Raw genomic sequence first — 14206 nt, 5'->3', positions numbered from 1 at the left:
ACACTAGGAGAAAACAACAGATCAAATATTCCTCAATTTTCAAAATGAAGATTAGACGTACTTTAGGTGTGTGAGAGAAAAACTGAATAATTGGCTTTATCTACATTTTTAAATAAATGTGCCGCTCGCAGAGGAGTGCTTGCTGCTGTTGTGTCCTAGGAGCCCTTGCCTGCAACCCGGGGGACGTGCCGGAGTGAAGAGACGCTGTACCGCGTGAAAGTGCGGGCCAAAGGGAGACGGGACTGCGAGGTCCGACAGGCTGTGCGTCCAACATCCAGCACACCTGCCGCCTCTTCCCGGGACTCCTCCCTTCTATCACCGCCCTTTATTACTCCTCGCGGCCCCCGCTTCGCGGGTGCCGCTCGCAGAGGAGTGCTTGCTGCTGTTGTGTCCTAGGAGCCCTTGCCTGCAACCCGGGGGACGTGCCGGAGTGAAGAGACGCTGTACCGCGTGAAAGTGCGGGCCAAAGGGAGACGGGACTGCGAGGTCCGACAGGCTGTGCGTCCAACATCCAGCACACCTGCCGCCTCTTCCCGGGACTCCTCCCTTCTATCACCGCCCTTTATTACTCCTCGCGGCCCCCGCTTCGCGGGTGCCGCTCGCAGAGGAGTGCTTGCTGCTGTTGTGTCCTAGGAGCCCTTGCCTGCAACCCGGGGGACGTGCCGGAGTGAAGAGACGCTGTACCGCGTGAAAGTGCGGGCCAAAGGGAGACGGGACTGCGAGGTCCGACAGGCTGTGCGTCCAACATCCAGCACACCTGCCGCCTCTTCCCGGGACTCCTCCCTTTCACCACCTCCCTTTGCTATAAAAACTGCCACGGGGACGCGTGAGCGGAACGCGTGTGCGGGACTAATCCCGGGACGAAGACCGGACTAAGGGCGGACCCTCCGAGACACGAGGAGACCGGACTGGATATACCCTCTTGCTTTCAGGTACTGATTGTGTTCTTTATACTATAATTCCAACCATCGTCATCTGCCCCACCAAACGACCCCTTTAAACTAGCCATGGCAACTGTTAATGTTGAGCTGCATGCGCAGGATAAACAGGGTGTGCTAGTCAATGGGACTTTGGATAGTTATTTTTCCAAACCATCGCCTGATATCACCAGGGAGATTGTGCTAGCGGAGAGGCGGGCAGACCGTCGCCGTTCAGTGGAAAGCATGAAGAATGGATCAGCTTTACCATTAATATCCCCCGTGATTGGACCCTCTGATAATACTGCTGGGGCATTAACAAACGAATCGACTCCTTCATTAGACAACTCGCTCCCGGAGGCAAATACGGTTGCTCTTCCATCTGAAACCGTGTCTCGAGTTGATTTGATCGACTTGTCGTCATCACCCACTGGAAGTGGCTTGTCATCTCTAAAGGGAGACGCCTTATTACAACAGCATGCAGCCCGTGCTAAGGCAAAAAAATTACCAACTACGGGGAAAATCTATGGCCCCCCGCCGAACAAAAAGCGACGGAAGAGGAGGGATCCATTGCAACCCAAACTGAGCTGCCGTGACTTTGGGAAAAATTTGCCTATTGTTGTTAAGAATCCCTGTGTTGTTCAATCTGATTCTGAGGGGTTGGTCTGTATTATTGCATCACCAGTCATATCTAATACCCCTATAGATAAAGAGGTCAATAGGGAGCCAAGTGAGACAGTCATTGTCCATACTGAGAACAGGTGCCCCGTGTCCCTTCAGGATATCGAGAACTTAATTAGATCATATTCTGTATCTATCTTGGAGAGGCTAACGGAGGTGGAGTGTAGGCTGTCAAAAATTGAGATTGCACTGCCTAAAATAGATCTTGTAGGCCATGCTGATGTTAATTATGTAAATAATCAAGCATCTAAGGGTGTATCTCAAGTTTCGTCATCTGTTGTGCTACCTCCTCCCCCTATTGCTGCTCATGTTGTTCCTACACCTCCCTCAACTCTACCCGTACCAAAATCTTCGGAGAACCCAGCATCAGCTATTGCTCACCACCATGTTAATTCTAGGCCATCCCAAGAGGCAACTGGTGATTCAATGCTGGGGTCTGTTGTTAGCAAGACCAGCGTTAATACATCTAAAAATTCTGGTAATATAACCAATCTAGCTTTAACAGACTTAACAAGGGAAGCGAGGGAAACCAGACGCACCTGGGGGAAACCTAAAAGGGTTCCACTGCCTGAACTTCCACCAGAGGCAGTACCCTATGTGGTAGTCCTAACAGGTGTGCCGGCCCTTGAACAAAATAAGAGGGAGGGTTTTTTTCAACTAAAAAATAAGATAACGCACTGGTTGAGAGCACATAGGCCTATTGCAAATTATGTTAACGGGGACATAGTTCATGTTCGACGCCTCGAATGGTTGGGGGGAAGAACCAAAGATATCGAGGGTGATGTAGTGGTTGTTAATTTTAGGGACCCAAACGCTGTCCACTACATATTGAACTGGCATTCGGGGAGTTCTAACAGTACTATAATCCCAAGACCTCTAACGTATTTTTACCCTAGGTCAGTGGTTGTTCCATCTCATTTTCCCCTTTCACAGGGGTCAATTCAAACTCAGCCACTTAATTGTCCAATTGCACAGAATGTTGGGAACAGTTATTGCTCTCAGTACCCCCTGATTTACCAGGGTATGAGAAACATGCCTGGTGCCCCTTGCCCTGCAACGGTTCAAGACCCCCTGGGATGGCATTCCGTCCCAACTAGTCACCATAACTTTCACAGTTTTCAGGATAGAAGGATGGACCTTCTGAAACCTTTCACGCCTCTTGAGACGTCCAATCGTTTTGACGTCTTCAGTGGCCTTGATGGTTGTGATTGAAGGTTGTTGGGCGGGGGGGTCGAGGAAGGGGACTCAAGGAACCATACTGAGATGAGGGTTGGAACAGAGCGTAAACTATTGCCAACTGTTGTATTTCGACCTTTGGGTATGAATGTTACATGTCATGATAATATTCCTGAAGAACAGGTAGGACTAATCCCTACCATAAGACACTTACCTCTTGAGGAAATATCTCCGGGAACTGAACAAGTAGCATATACTGGTGATGAGATGTCAAGGGTTAACACCATCATGTCTTCTGCAATGGGGATTTCGGTCAAGCTTGTTAGTTGGAATGTAGCTGGGGTTGCCAGCAAATTGAGGGATCAAGACTGGGCTGCTTTTGTGGAATCCTTTGATTTTTGTCTACTCCAGGAGACCTGGGCAATCGATATTCCTCACAGGGTGGGCTACAAGACTTTTGGTATTGGAGCAGTCCCATCCAAGAGTGGCAGGCCGTCCGGGGGTCTTCTGATCTGGGCAAGGATCAATCTCAGGGTTGACATAGAGGTGATAGACACAAATTCGGTAGATATCCTAGCATTAAAAATAACTACCTCCAATGGGAAGAAATTAGTCCTAATAAACATTTATAATAGGCCAACACCGTCATCAAAGGAATCCCTTATTGTTTCTAAACTGGATTACTTTTTGAGGGGGTTGAATCCTGGGGAGGATCTTATCATCTTGGCTGGGGATCTAAATTGTGACTACGAACCAGTGTCGGGCATAAGTGAGATTTTTGAGGAGGAAGATCAGGCAAACAAAATCCCCCTCCTCGGGAGTAACAAATCCGTGAAATGTTCCATTCTGGCTCTGCAACTGATCAAATTATGTACAGAGCATCACCTTAGGGCCTGTAATGGCCGGTTACCATCCGACACTCCAAAAAAACCAACCTTTAGGAGGAATACATACAGAAGCATCTTGGACTTTGTAATAGTTTCTATCCCTCTTTGGTCGTATCTCATAGATCTTGAAGTAATGGAGAGGGCTGAAAGTGATCACTTTCCACTAAACTTGTCACTAAACGCTGCACTTTTTAGCGACCCCTCCTCTCCTACCTGCTTTGAGGGGGGTGTTAGGGATGTTATTGATCTTCACATCAGCAACAACAGGAGATCGCTAAAATGGCCATTTATTTTGGATCATGGTGATATTTTGAGTGAAATTTACTCACTTTTTGCAGGTTCCTTTGCTGCATATCTAAGCTTAACTCCTGAGGAGGAAGCAAGAACTTCCTTTCAGTCCATACATTTGGAGTTTTTTAAAAAATTAAAATTATTGGTAACTAAAATGCCCAAAAAACCCCAGCAGAAGACTCAGAATTTGTCTCACAGTAAGCCCTGGTATGACAGATTGTGTAGAGAGTCAAAGAGGGAAATGCTTATCGCTATTAAATCCAAATCGCAACTGGATGTTAAGATAGCTAGAAGCAACTACAAAACTATCCAAAGGACTTCAAAAATTGCGTGGGAGGAAGCAAAGTGGGCGGAATTACTGTCAGCTGCAAGATCGCGAGATACTGTATTATTCTGGAAGCTGATAGCAAATGGGAACAAGGTGGGAAGGGTGATCAGAGACACATTCCTAGACGAGCAAACCTGGGTAACCCACTTTACCAATTTATATACGAAATATGATGATCCCCATACAGCATCTATTGTAGTTAGTCATGAACTTCCAGTGGACCCGCTGGTTTTTACCTTGGGGGAAACAGAGTTGGCTATTAGCCAAGTAAAAAATGGGAAAGCCCCAGGCTTGGATAAAATCCCTGGGGATCTTTACAAGCACGACTTGAAAATATGGGCACCATATATCAACTATCTATGCAACAAACTATCCCAAAGTTTAGAATTTCCTGAAAGTTGGAAAGGAGCTGAAATTGTTTTAATTTTTAAAAAAGGAGACAGGAAGGACCCCTGTAATTATCGTCCAATAAGCTTAATGGACATCCTTCAGAAAATTTACTCACGCCATATTTTATTACGAGTGAGTAATTGGTTGGACGAAAATTCATTTTTAACTAAATTTCAAGCCGGGTTCAGAACTAAAGTCAGCACAATAGACCAGTGCTTTAGATTCTGCTGCCTCTACTGGAAGTATGTAATAATAAAGAAGGCCCACTTGTATGTTGCCTTTGTTGATTTAAGGGCAGCTTTCGACTTGGTGCCACGTGATCTTCTGTGGAAGACGCTGAGTGCAGCGGGCATGCCAAACAATATAGTAGCTCAAATTATAAAATTACATGATGGGAACTTCGCGAGAATTAGATGGGGACAAAACGGCGAACTTTCACGGAAAATTCCAATCGAACGTGGAGTTCGCCAGGGATGCGTTCTTGCCCCCACGTTATTTTCTATCTTCGTGAATGATATTCCCTCTTACTTAGACAAATGTAAAAATGATGCACCTAAATTGAATGGCGAAAGGGTAGCATCTCTATTGTTTGCTGACGATACTATTCTGATATCCCAAACTAAAAATGGCTTGCAGATTTTATTGAATACTTTTAACGATTATTGTTGTCAAAAGGGGCTAGAGATAAATGTTAAAAAAACGAAATACATGGCCCTTAATCCAACCAAACCAGACAAGGGTTGTCTATTTTTGAAAGGGATAAAGTTGGAATCAGTGCCTCACTTTTCATATTTAGGGGTGACGCTTGATTGTAACTTTACCTGGAAAGCTCAAATGGAAAAAAGCAAATTGTTATTTGCCCAGAACGTTAAACCAATCCTTAGAGAGCAAAGCTTAAGCACCAGCAAAGCGGTACGCCCCGTTATGGAACTTTTTAAATTCAAGGTTCAATCTTCAGTGTTATACGGTGCTGAACTGTGGGGGCCAGGCTCCAAGGAGACTTTTAGCATTCATGATAACAACTTTATGCGTAGCTTGGTTAGGGCTCCGAGAGGGACCCCATTAGTACCCCTGCAATTGGACCTCGACTTTAAAAGAACTGACCATCATGTTCTTATCAGACCACTTATGCTGTGGGTAAGATTGTGGCACGTTCCTGAGCTTCGGGTATATAGAGAAGGGCTGATGGAGATCATGGGGCTGGATAGTAACAAAAAAATACTTTGGCTAACACACGTTAGGACTTGGCTAAATTTTATAGGCCTGAAACACTTTTGGGAGCATCCTGAGCAGCTTCCACCAAATCCCAAAGTAGTCCTGAAAAAAGCTTTTTGGTCCTATGTAGCAAATATGGCTGTAAACCTCAGTACTAGCGGTTCATTAGTATCAAAATTTTTAAGTTTTAAGGGTGAACCCCTTTATGAGTCCTTTATGGACGAGATAGAGCCTCCACTTGCCAAGACACTTTTTCTAAAGTTCAGATATGGAAATCTTCGATTGAAAGCAACTTTGTCATGTTGGGCAAGGAACCGTGACCCATTGGCCGAGGAATTGGACAATGTTTGTTCACTTTGTGAACATAATCAAATTGAGAATGTGCAGCACATTCTCTTTTTTTGTCCTATCTATGCCCATGAGAGGAAAAGATGGATCAAACCGATATGTCTTTTATTAGGTTTGAGGTCGTGTGGTCAGGCTCTCAGAATTTTGACTACTAATACTTCACAACAGATTATATTTAGTGTGAGTAGATTTTTACTTGCCATTTGCCACCGTAGGAAAAAAATGGGCCTTCAGTTGTGAATTTAATTCCTAATCTCCATTCACATTGTCCTATCTATGGAATTGATTTGTTTATAGTAGCACTAACTGCTTTAGACAATTGAATTTGCTTACAGAATTATTGAGGTGTCCTCCCGTCTCATATGTTTTTATTGTCATGCTCCATGATTATTCAACTTTTGTTGCACAGTTAAATAGAATGTATTTTCCATTTTTTTTTTTTTTTTTTTTTTTAAGTGATTGTGCTTATGTTATTGACATGTAACTTTTAATGAAACGTAATGTTTAAACTGTTCTTTTATGGCGTAATGCCGAAATAAAGATTTGAAATGAAAAATGAAATGTAACTTACGGTGGTGCATAGTTACACACTACCAGGTTCACATTCGTTGATGGATTTTCTTGAACAGTTGCGCAAAATGCCACGCCACATCCAACTTTGTAACTAGTAGCCCAAACAACCTAAAAATAACATTATATTTTTTTTATTTTACACACAAAATGCAGTTGTATAACATTATATTATTTGACCGTACTAAAAATCCACATCGCTTTTGATTAGGACACAAATGCTTAATTGAGGGATACTATTAGTGTAAAAAATAAATGTTTTCCGTGGGGACTCCTTTAATTGTACTGGACTGTGGAGATTATCTTTTAATGCAGGCTGTCTGTTCGCAGTCGGACATACCAGCTCGTGGGTAACAGGAAGCAGATATAAGGGAGCCCTTGACACTCATCGGGTATATTTATGTGTGTTTACTAGAACACTTTTCTTAAATGCTCGATATGGGCTTGTTCATTATAGATATTTGAACAGAAGCTTTTTGTCACTGTGTTATTAAATAGACTTAACCCAGAAAGCCATACAATATGTGCTGTTTGTGCTGTACACAATAACACTTCATGCAATTGGTGTGAAATTGCTCTGCAATTGATACATTTTGTGAAAGGGCAGTTGTGAAGATAAAGGCTCATCTTGAAGTAAGGATTACCTGATCCATCAGGAAAGGCCCTTCAGGCCTGATTATTTTGGTTAACTAGCACTGGTTACATTCTATTACCCTGTTCTGGGATCGGCCAGGTGGTAGATAGCTTTCAGAGGAATACACCACTGTCCTCTAGATTTTGCAAGATAATTCAGGAATCTTGCCTTTTGCAATAATCCTTTGCTCTGCGAGTCTGAGGCAAAGACAGCACAATACATGAGGAGACTAAGGAGATTATACAGGTTGTTGTGTAAACTAAGACTCTTGCTTAGCTCTGCAAGGTTTGCATTCACATCCAAGGGTGTCACAAGTGAACTTAGTTCAATGCAACAGCGATTGAATGTGAAGAAGTAGGTTGTTGTAATCCCACACAACCCCACTCAATACCTAGTTATACGTATTTAGGTTAATAATAGTTCCTAAACAGGTATCCAGGGACACAGTGGTAATGTATACACCCAATTTCATTCTTCACACACAAGAACTGCATATAGAAAAATAAACTTTGACTAGAAAGTGTTCATTTCAACAGTCTCATTCTGTTGCTTAGCACATCTAAAATAACTTCACAGAATATTATTAAAACAGCAAAATACATGCTTCGAACAACGAGAATAAAAAGAACATTTCTACCATAGTTAAAATGTTATCAAGCAACCTAACACCCTAAAACCTACTTCTATGCGTTATTATATAAGAGTTTCTTAGGGAGAATAAACACACTGCATAACTGTTTAGAGCAAAACGCTGTAGTTATCAGTAGTCAGGAGTAAGAGTGCCCTAGAAAGAAAACAAACATTTGCAGTAGCTTTTCTCCTCCCAGACTTGGCTTGGTATCAGCTTTCATTGCAGAATGGGATGCAGCAGCATCGCGCCAATCTGAAGAGTTTGTGGCAGTATCTTGCGCGATAATTCAGGGGAAGGACTTCTCTTCCCAAATGGTCAATTGGCAGGCTTTTTACATAGTATTTTATCTGAGGTGGGAATTTCTGACATAACCTTAGGGACTGTCTAACATATGTGCATCAATATGCTTGTCTTAGACACATTTTTATTAAAAAAAATAAGATTAAAATAAGTCAATTCAGACTACACTGTTGTGTTATTATTATCTGACCTTGAGACAGAGATGACAAGGCACTTGTTCAAGGCTGATTTCACATCAGGTGTCTTATCGAGGTCATTGACTGTGCTTCAGGTGTCACTGAACAACTTAATACAGTCACAAGTTCTTGGAAAGATAAGGACAGATGACATCTGCGTCAAAGGCAGCCACGTCGATGATTAGGCAAATAAAGAGAAAAATGAGTCTTGGCCTGCTCAAGGTGGAGTCTGGCCTTAGGGACTTTACATCAGGAAAACGAGGGAGAGGGAGTGGGGGAAGGGTGTATCCTGGCTTGTGGGAGGAATCTAAACCTGCATCTGTGTTTCACAAAGATTATGTAAATTTTACTGATATGGTGAATGATGTCTTTATGCACAATCTCCAAAGTGCAGTCAGACATGTACTTTGGACCTGTCTCCACTACCCTGCTTTAATCATACACATAGGCTTTTCTAAGAGCTCCCTTTTCATTTATAACCCCCCGAAGTATCATTTTAATTATTTTTTTAAGTTTTGTAATGTTCTCAAGCACTATAATGATTTTTTCAGAGACGATCATAAAAGTGATATTCACAAATGTATAAAAAAAACTACAAACACAATATTTTATCAGCTAATAAACCATTGGCGGAATATGAAAGGAGCTTATAATGAAAACTGGTAAAGGAAAGGGCAATATATATGATTATGCATCATAGTGAAAAATATCAAAGACAAAGCCATGCAGTACCTGCCACTGCATTGAAAGGACCTGGTTCAGGGTATTGTGCTACTGACGGTGTGGCCAAAGTAGACACACCCACCTACAAGAGTTGTACACTGGTACTTGTCCAGCACATGCTTAGCTTAAGATGACTCCGCCTAAGTATGGTGTGGGTTTCAGCAAGCTGTTGGTTGCAGACGAAGTTCAAGACGAATTCTATAAAAGTAAAATGTTCTCAGACTTCTTCTCATCATTGTCCCACAATGAAGCTTACCACTTTTAAGGTCTTCGCAACATTGATGGCAAATTATCCTTTCAAAACATTTCAATATCCAATCAGCACCATCCAAAGGCTCAACTAATTACCATATTCAACTCTGAGGTAAACCAGACCAACTAAACACTAATTTTCTTGAGTTCTTCATTGTTTTATGGGTCAGATAATGAAGGTGATGATTCTTCACAGTATCAACCAATTCTGACTCATTTGCATGCTCACTCGAAATATAACGAATTATCCTTCCAGTAATTTTGGTAATACTTAATGAAAACAATGAGTTTTCCTAAAGTAACACTTACCCACCAAAAGGCCTCTTGGTGGGAAGCTTAATCATCAGGTTCTTCAGGCCCTGCTGCAGACGGGGAGTACTACGACTGACAGATATGTGGGAGCACTTTGGAAGGTGAAAGCTATAAACTAATGTGAGAGTGGAAGGGTCAGAAGAAAATGTGAGGTTAAAAAATACCTGGCCTCTTGGAACCTAAACTTTATTGAGTCCTGTGGCTGGTATTGTTAAAAAAGAGGGTTCAGGGAGATGCACAGGGTAATGGATGTGTGACTCCTGGTTAATGCTATTTTAGGGAAACTCATAGTTTTCCTTAAGTTTTACCAAAATTCATGAAAGGATACTTTGTTATATTTAGAGTGGACTTTCTTTGGTTATTTATGAGATAAAGGAGGCGGAGTCCACTAAGTACCTCTCTCTCTCTCCCCCTTTGATTAAATTGTCATTTGCATGTTCACCAGAATTTGCTACTGTCCAATTTCAGACTCAAACCAAGTGAAAGTCAGCTTTCTAATCTTCCCTTTGGTTTCCCTAGGGAGTCCCTTAATTGCGCTCAATGATTGCTTGGGATTATGTTTGTAGATTATCAATATATATTGAAATATTCTAAAGCAGTATGCCTTTTCACAGTTGGATATACAACCCAGGAGTAATAGCAGGCACACATATAGGGGTTTAGGGTTCTTAGAAGACGACCACTGGGCATATGTGTGACTATTCACAAAACAGTTTCCTTAAATGCACTACACAGCAGTTCATGACATATTTTTGACAGGAGCTCTCTCTCTTGGTATTATTACATAAAATTAACCTAGAACATAGTTCAATATACAGTTTTTGCGCTTCAGGCACTACATACTTTATTACTTGGTGAGGAATTTCCTCCCCTTAAAAACTGTTTTAGGAGATGGGAGTTGCCGAGATAAATTCTATCCTCCAAGTTAGGGTTGTCTGCCTCCTGATTCACAGCATAAGTTAAATTCTTTTATTTTTCTTAGTAGCGGTGAGGAGGTGATTAGCCTTTATAGGAATGCATCACTATCCTCCCGATTTTTAAGCTTAGTTGATTAATATTGCTTTTGGCTCTAGTGAGAGACACCTGCCGCACAATATATGAAGAGCCTAAGGAGATGTAACCAAGGGATTCCTGGTTTGTTGGAGGAATCATATCTTGCAGGCACCCTGTGAATGGCAAATGTGCTAAGAGTACCTTCCATTAGTATGCCTGCTTTATCAAGCCATGTCCAATATGTGGTCCTATCAGTTTCAGCCAAAGTATTTTGCCTCCCATTTCTTTTTTCATTTAAGACACAAGATGATGTCAATCTGATTTGAAAGTGTAGTTACGGTTATATCTGTCTGTTTGCTTTGACTATGTAACTTATGTTGGAGTCGGAGGTTAAGAAGGGGATGGTTGTTGTATGTGGGAAGGTCGGGACAAAGGATGTTAAATGTTCTGGTTCAGCATTTTTTGATGCATGGGTCTTTGGAATGATAAATTACGGGTTAGGATAAATGTTTCAATTGATTCTTAAAAAAACAAAAAAGACAGGAAGTTGTGCTATAATTTTCAGAAATTAACTTTAACATTTTTCGTGGTGGCTTTGTGGCTTGAGGATGTTGGGGGTATGATAAATGAAGTGTTAATGTTTTCCCTAGATGTCTCTGAAAGTGCTAGGGACTGTCCGGGACTGTCTGGGACACAGTCAGGGACTTGGGCAAGGACAGGGAACTGGATAGAAAATGTACCCAGAAAGAGGAGTACAGCGCTGCCCATGATCCCACAGGGAGTCAGTGGAGAAAACGGGTTTCAAATGAGAAGCTTGTTCAAGTAAACAAGATGGCTAAGACAAGAGGCACTTTAGCATTCAGAATACCTACACCCGGGATGGATGGATGTGCAGACATATATACATACACACAGTAACATTAACAATAAAGGGAATGTGGTGGTTAAGCACTCAGGAGCTCCCATGGTAAGACTGAAGTTCAGTAAGTTCCTCACCCACAATTGCTGTTACAGATACCAACTGCAAATACCCACACATAGGATATGCATGCAAAGGCAGGCTCTGTGGAGCTTATACCTATGGCGATCTTATAAATGTAACTCAAAGACAATACTCACCAGTGGACAAGAAACACCACCTACGTAGTCAGCTGTGCCCACGGATCCTGGCGATCAAACAGGAATACGCAAGGCAGTAACAGCAAGGGGGGTAGAACTAAACACAAGCACAATAGACGGGGAGCTAGCAAGGAGGAGTGCTTAACAAGAAAGGAAGGAAATCACAGGGCACACTTAGTAGAAAGCAGGTAACAAACATACAGTGATAGAAGCAAGACAGCTGGCATAAAAAGACCGCAAACTAGGAACTAGAACCAATGAAATGGGAAGAAAGGCAGGGACTGGAGAATGATACACAAAAGGGGAGACTACAAGGGTATACTAGAATAGTGCTGTATCAGGAGTCAAGACACAGTAGCACTGAAGGCAGTGCTGGAGCAGACACGAGAAATTAGCAAAAGCTGAAGAGCCAAGGCAGTGCTAGTTCAGGAACAGGAAATCACTATAGCTCAGAAGTCAAGGTAGCACTGCAGGCAGTGATAGTTTGGGAACAGGACATTACTATAGCTCAGGAGTCAAGGTAGTACTGCAAGCAGAACTAGTACAATGAAACAGGAAATAGCTACAGTTCAGGAACCAAGGAGTCAAGAGAGCACTGCAAATCAGGAACAAGAAATAGCTGAAGCTCAGGAACGAATAATAACTATAGTTCACGAACTACTGGAAACAAGGACATCAAAAGCTCAGGAAACAAGGATCGTTCTCACCAGTAGACAGCTACAATGACCAACCTTGGCCTGAAGGGATCTGAGGCTTAAAAGAGCTCACAGTAAGAACATGAATCAGGTATGAGCAGGCTAGCTGCACCAGCCACAGGTGAGCTGAATTCCTCCACCCCTCCTTGGCCTTCGGGGGGTGGAGACGAAGCAGTGATCAGAAAGCAGTGAGCAGGGAACTCTAGGTAATGGAGTTCCAAACATGAGCTGGCTGGCTTCAAGCAAGAGCAGGCTGGCTTTCACAAAACACAGCATGGATTGGGAATGGATGTCCATATCCAAGTAGAGTCCAAATGGCTGGAAGTCAGCATGTACATGAAGGGGAGGGTCTGTAAACTTATTAGAACACTGAAGAGTCCCATAGTTCAGCCCCCTGGTGGTGGACACGAGAACGCAGGGAGCGAATTGTGACATAAAGTTGACCAATATTTTAAACATTATCATCTTTTTTATACACACTACGCTAGAAATGATGAATTCCAAATCCCTCTACCACAAATTTAAAGAGGCCTACTACACATTCTATAACAATTACCACTAGAACTGTGGACTACTTATACGAATGAAGCAGGAAAAATGCTGAATGCACTGTCAGTTAAAATTAGAATACAAGAATGGGCTCAATGGCCTCACATACTGCAGTACAAATTGTCCAGGGAAACAGAAACGTGCATTCTTCTAGTCCTCAAGTCACTTTTACAGCAGGGAACAATAAGGAAAAGAGATACAAGTCTTTTAAACAGCTCCATTCTCCCTGTGAAAAAAACAAGGACAGCGTGACATTTGTTCAAGATTTAAGAGTAATTAGGGCCATAGTTGTCGCATCATTTCCAGTAGTGCCTAGTCCAGCAAACATGCTGTCCCCTGTTCCTCCAAATGCCACTCATTTAACTGATGTGGATCAGTGTTCATCTTCCTTCTCAATACTAGTCGTCCCTGATAGACAATATAACTTCTCATTCTCACACTGCAGATAACCCTGCATATGGTATGGGTTGCCACAGGGCTGTACTGACTCACCTTCAACTTTTTCCAAGCTTTAAAAATAAATTTCAAACACCTGATCCTGCCAACCGGGACAGCACTGGTATAGTATGTGGAGGACATGTGGCTTGCTTCTCTTCTCCTTCCTATACTGGGTGTTGTAAAGACACAGTTACTTTGTTAGGCCACATTGTGTCACATGGCCATAGGGTATCAAAAGCAGACGTCCAATAAGGAAAGGGCCTATTTTTGGGGCCATGGCATTTCCCAGGGTATCTACCACATCACTGTAGACTACATTGCATCAAGGCTCCAGATTCCCCACCCTACTACTCAATTTGAGGTGCAAGCTTCCTTCGGATTGGCAGGGTACTGTAGACAATGGAACCCAAAATGTACCCTTGCAAGCATTGGCAAATAAAGAGATGAAATGCGTTACTTACCTGTAACAGCAGTTATCCAGTATTGGTGTCTTTCATAGATTCACATGCCTGAATCATTCCCCGTCGTCGAGACGGGAGCCTCCGGTAAATAAAAAAGTAATGTCCATAGACATACATAGA

At 42.5% G+C, this 14206-nt stretch overlaps 1 protein-coding gene across 1 annotated transcript in view; it reads right to left on the bottom strand.

Annotated features, from left to right (window-relative positions):
* LOC147751528 (glioma pathogenesis-related protein 1-like) overlaps nt 1-14206 on the bottom strand; it is a 961356-nt gene that overhangs the window by 506631 nt on the left and 440519 nt on the right. The window contains exon 3 of the mRNA XM_086920012.1: nt 6805-6914. Coding sequence (XP_086776138.1) covers nt 6805-6914 — 110 coding nt within the window. The remainder of the gene's footprint in view (nt 1-6804; nt 6915-14206) is intronic.

Source organism: Lissotriton vulgaris, chromosome 1_1 (assembly GCF_964263255.1).
Source record: "Lissotriton vulgaris chromosome 1_1, aLisVul1.2, whole genome shotgun sequence".
Lineage (NCBI taxonomy): Eukaryota > Metazoa > Chordata > Amphibia > Caudata > Salamandridae > Lissotriton > Lissotriton vulgaris.
Note: the sequence above shows the minus strand (reverse complement) of the source record. Positions and strands in the feature narration are given on the sequence as shown.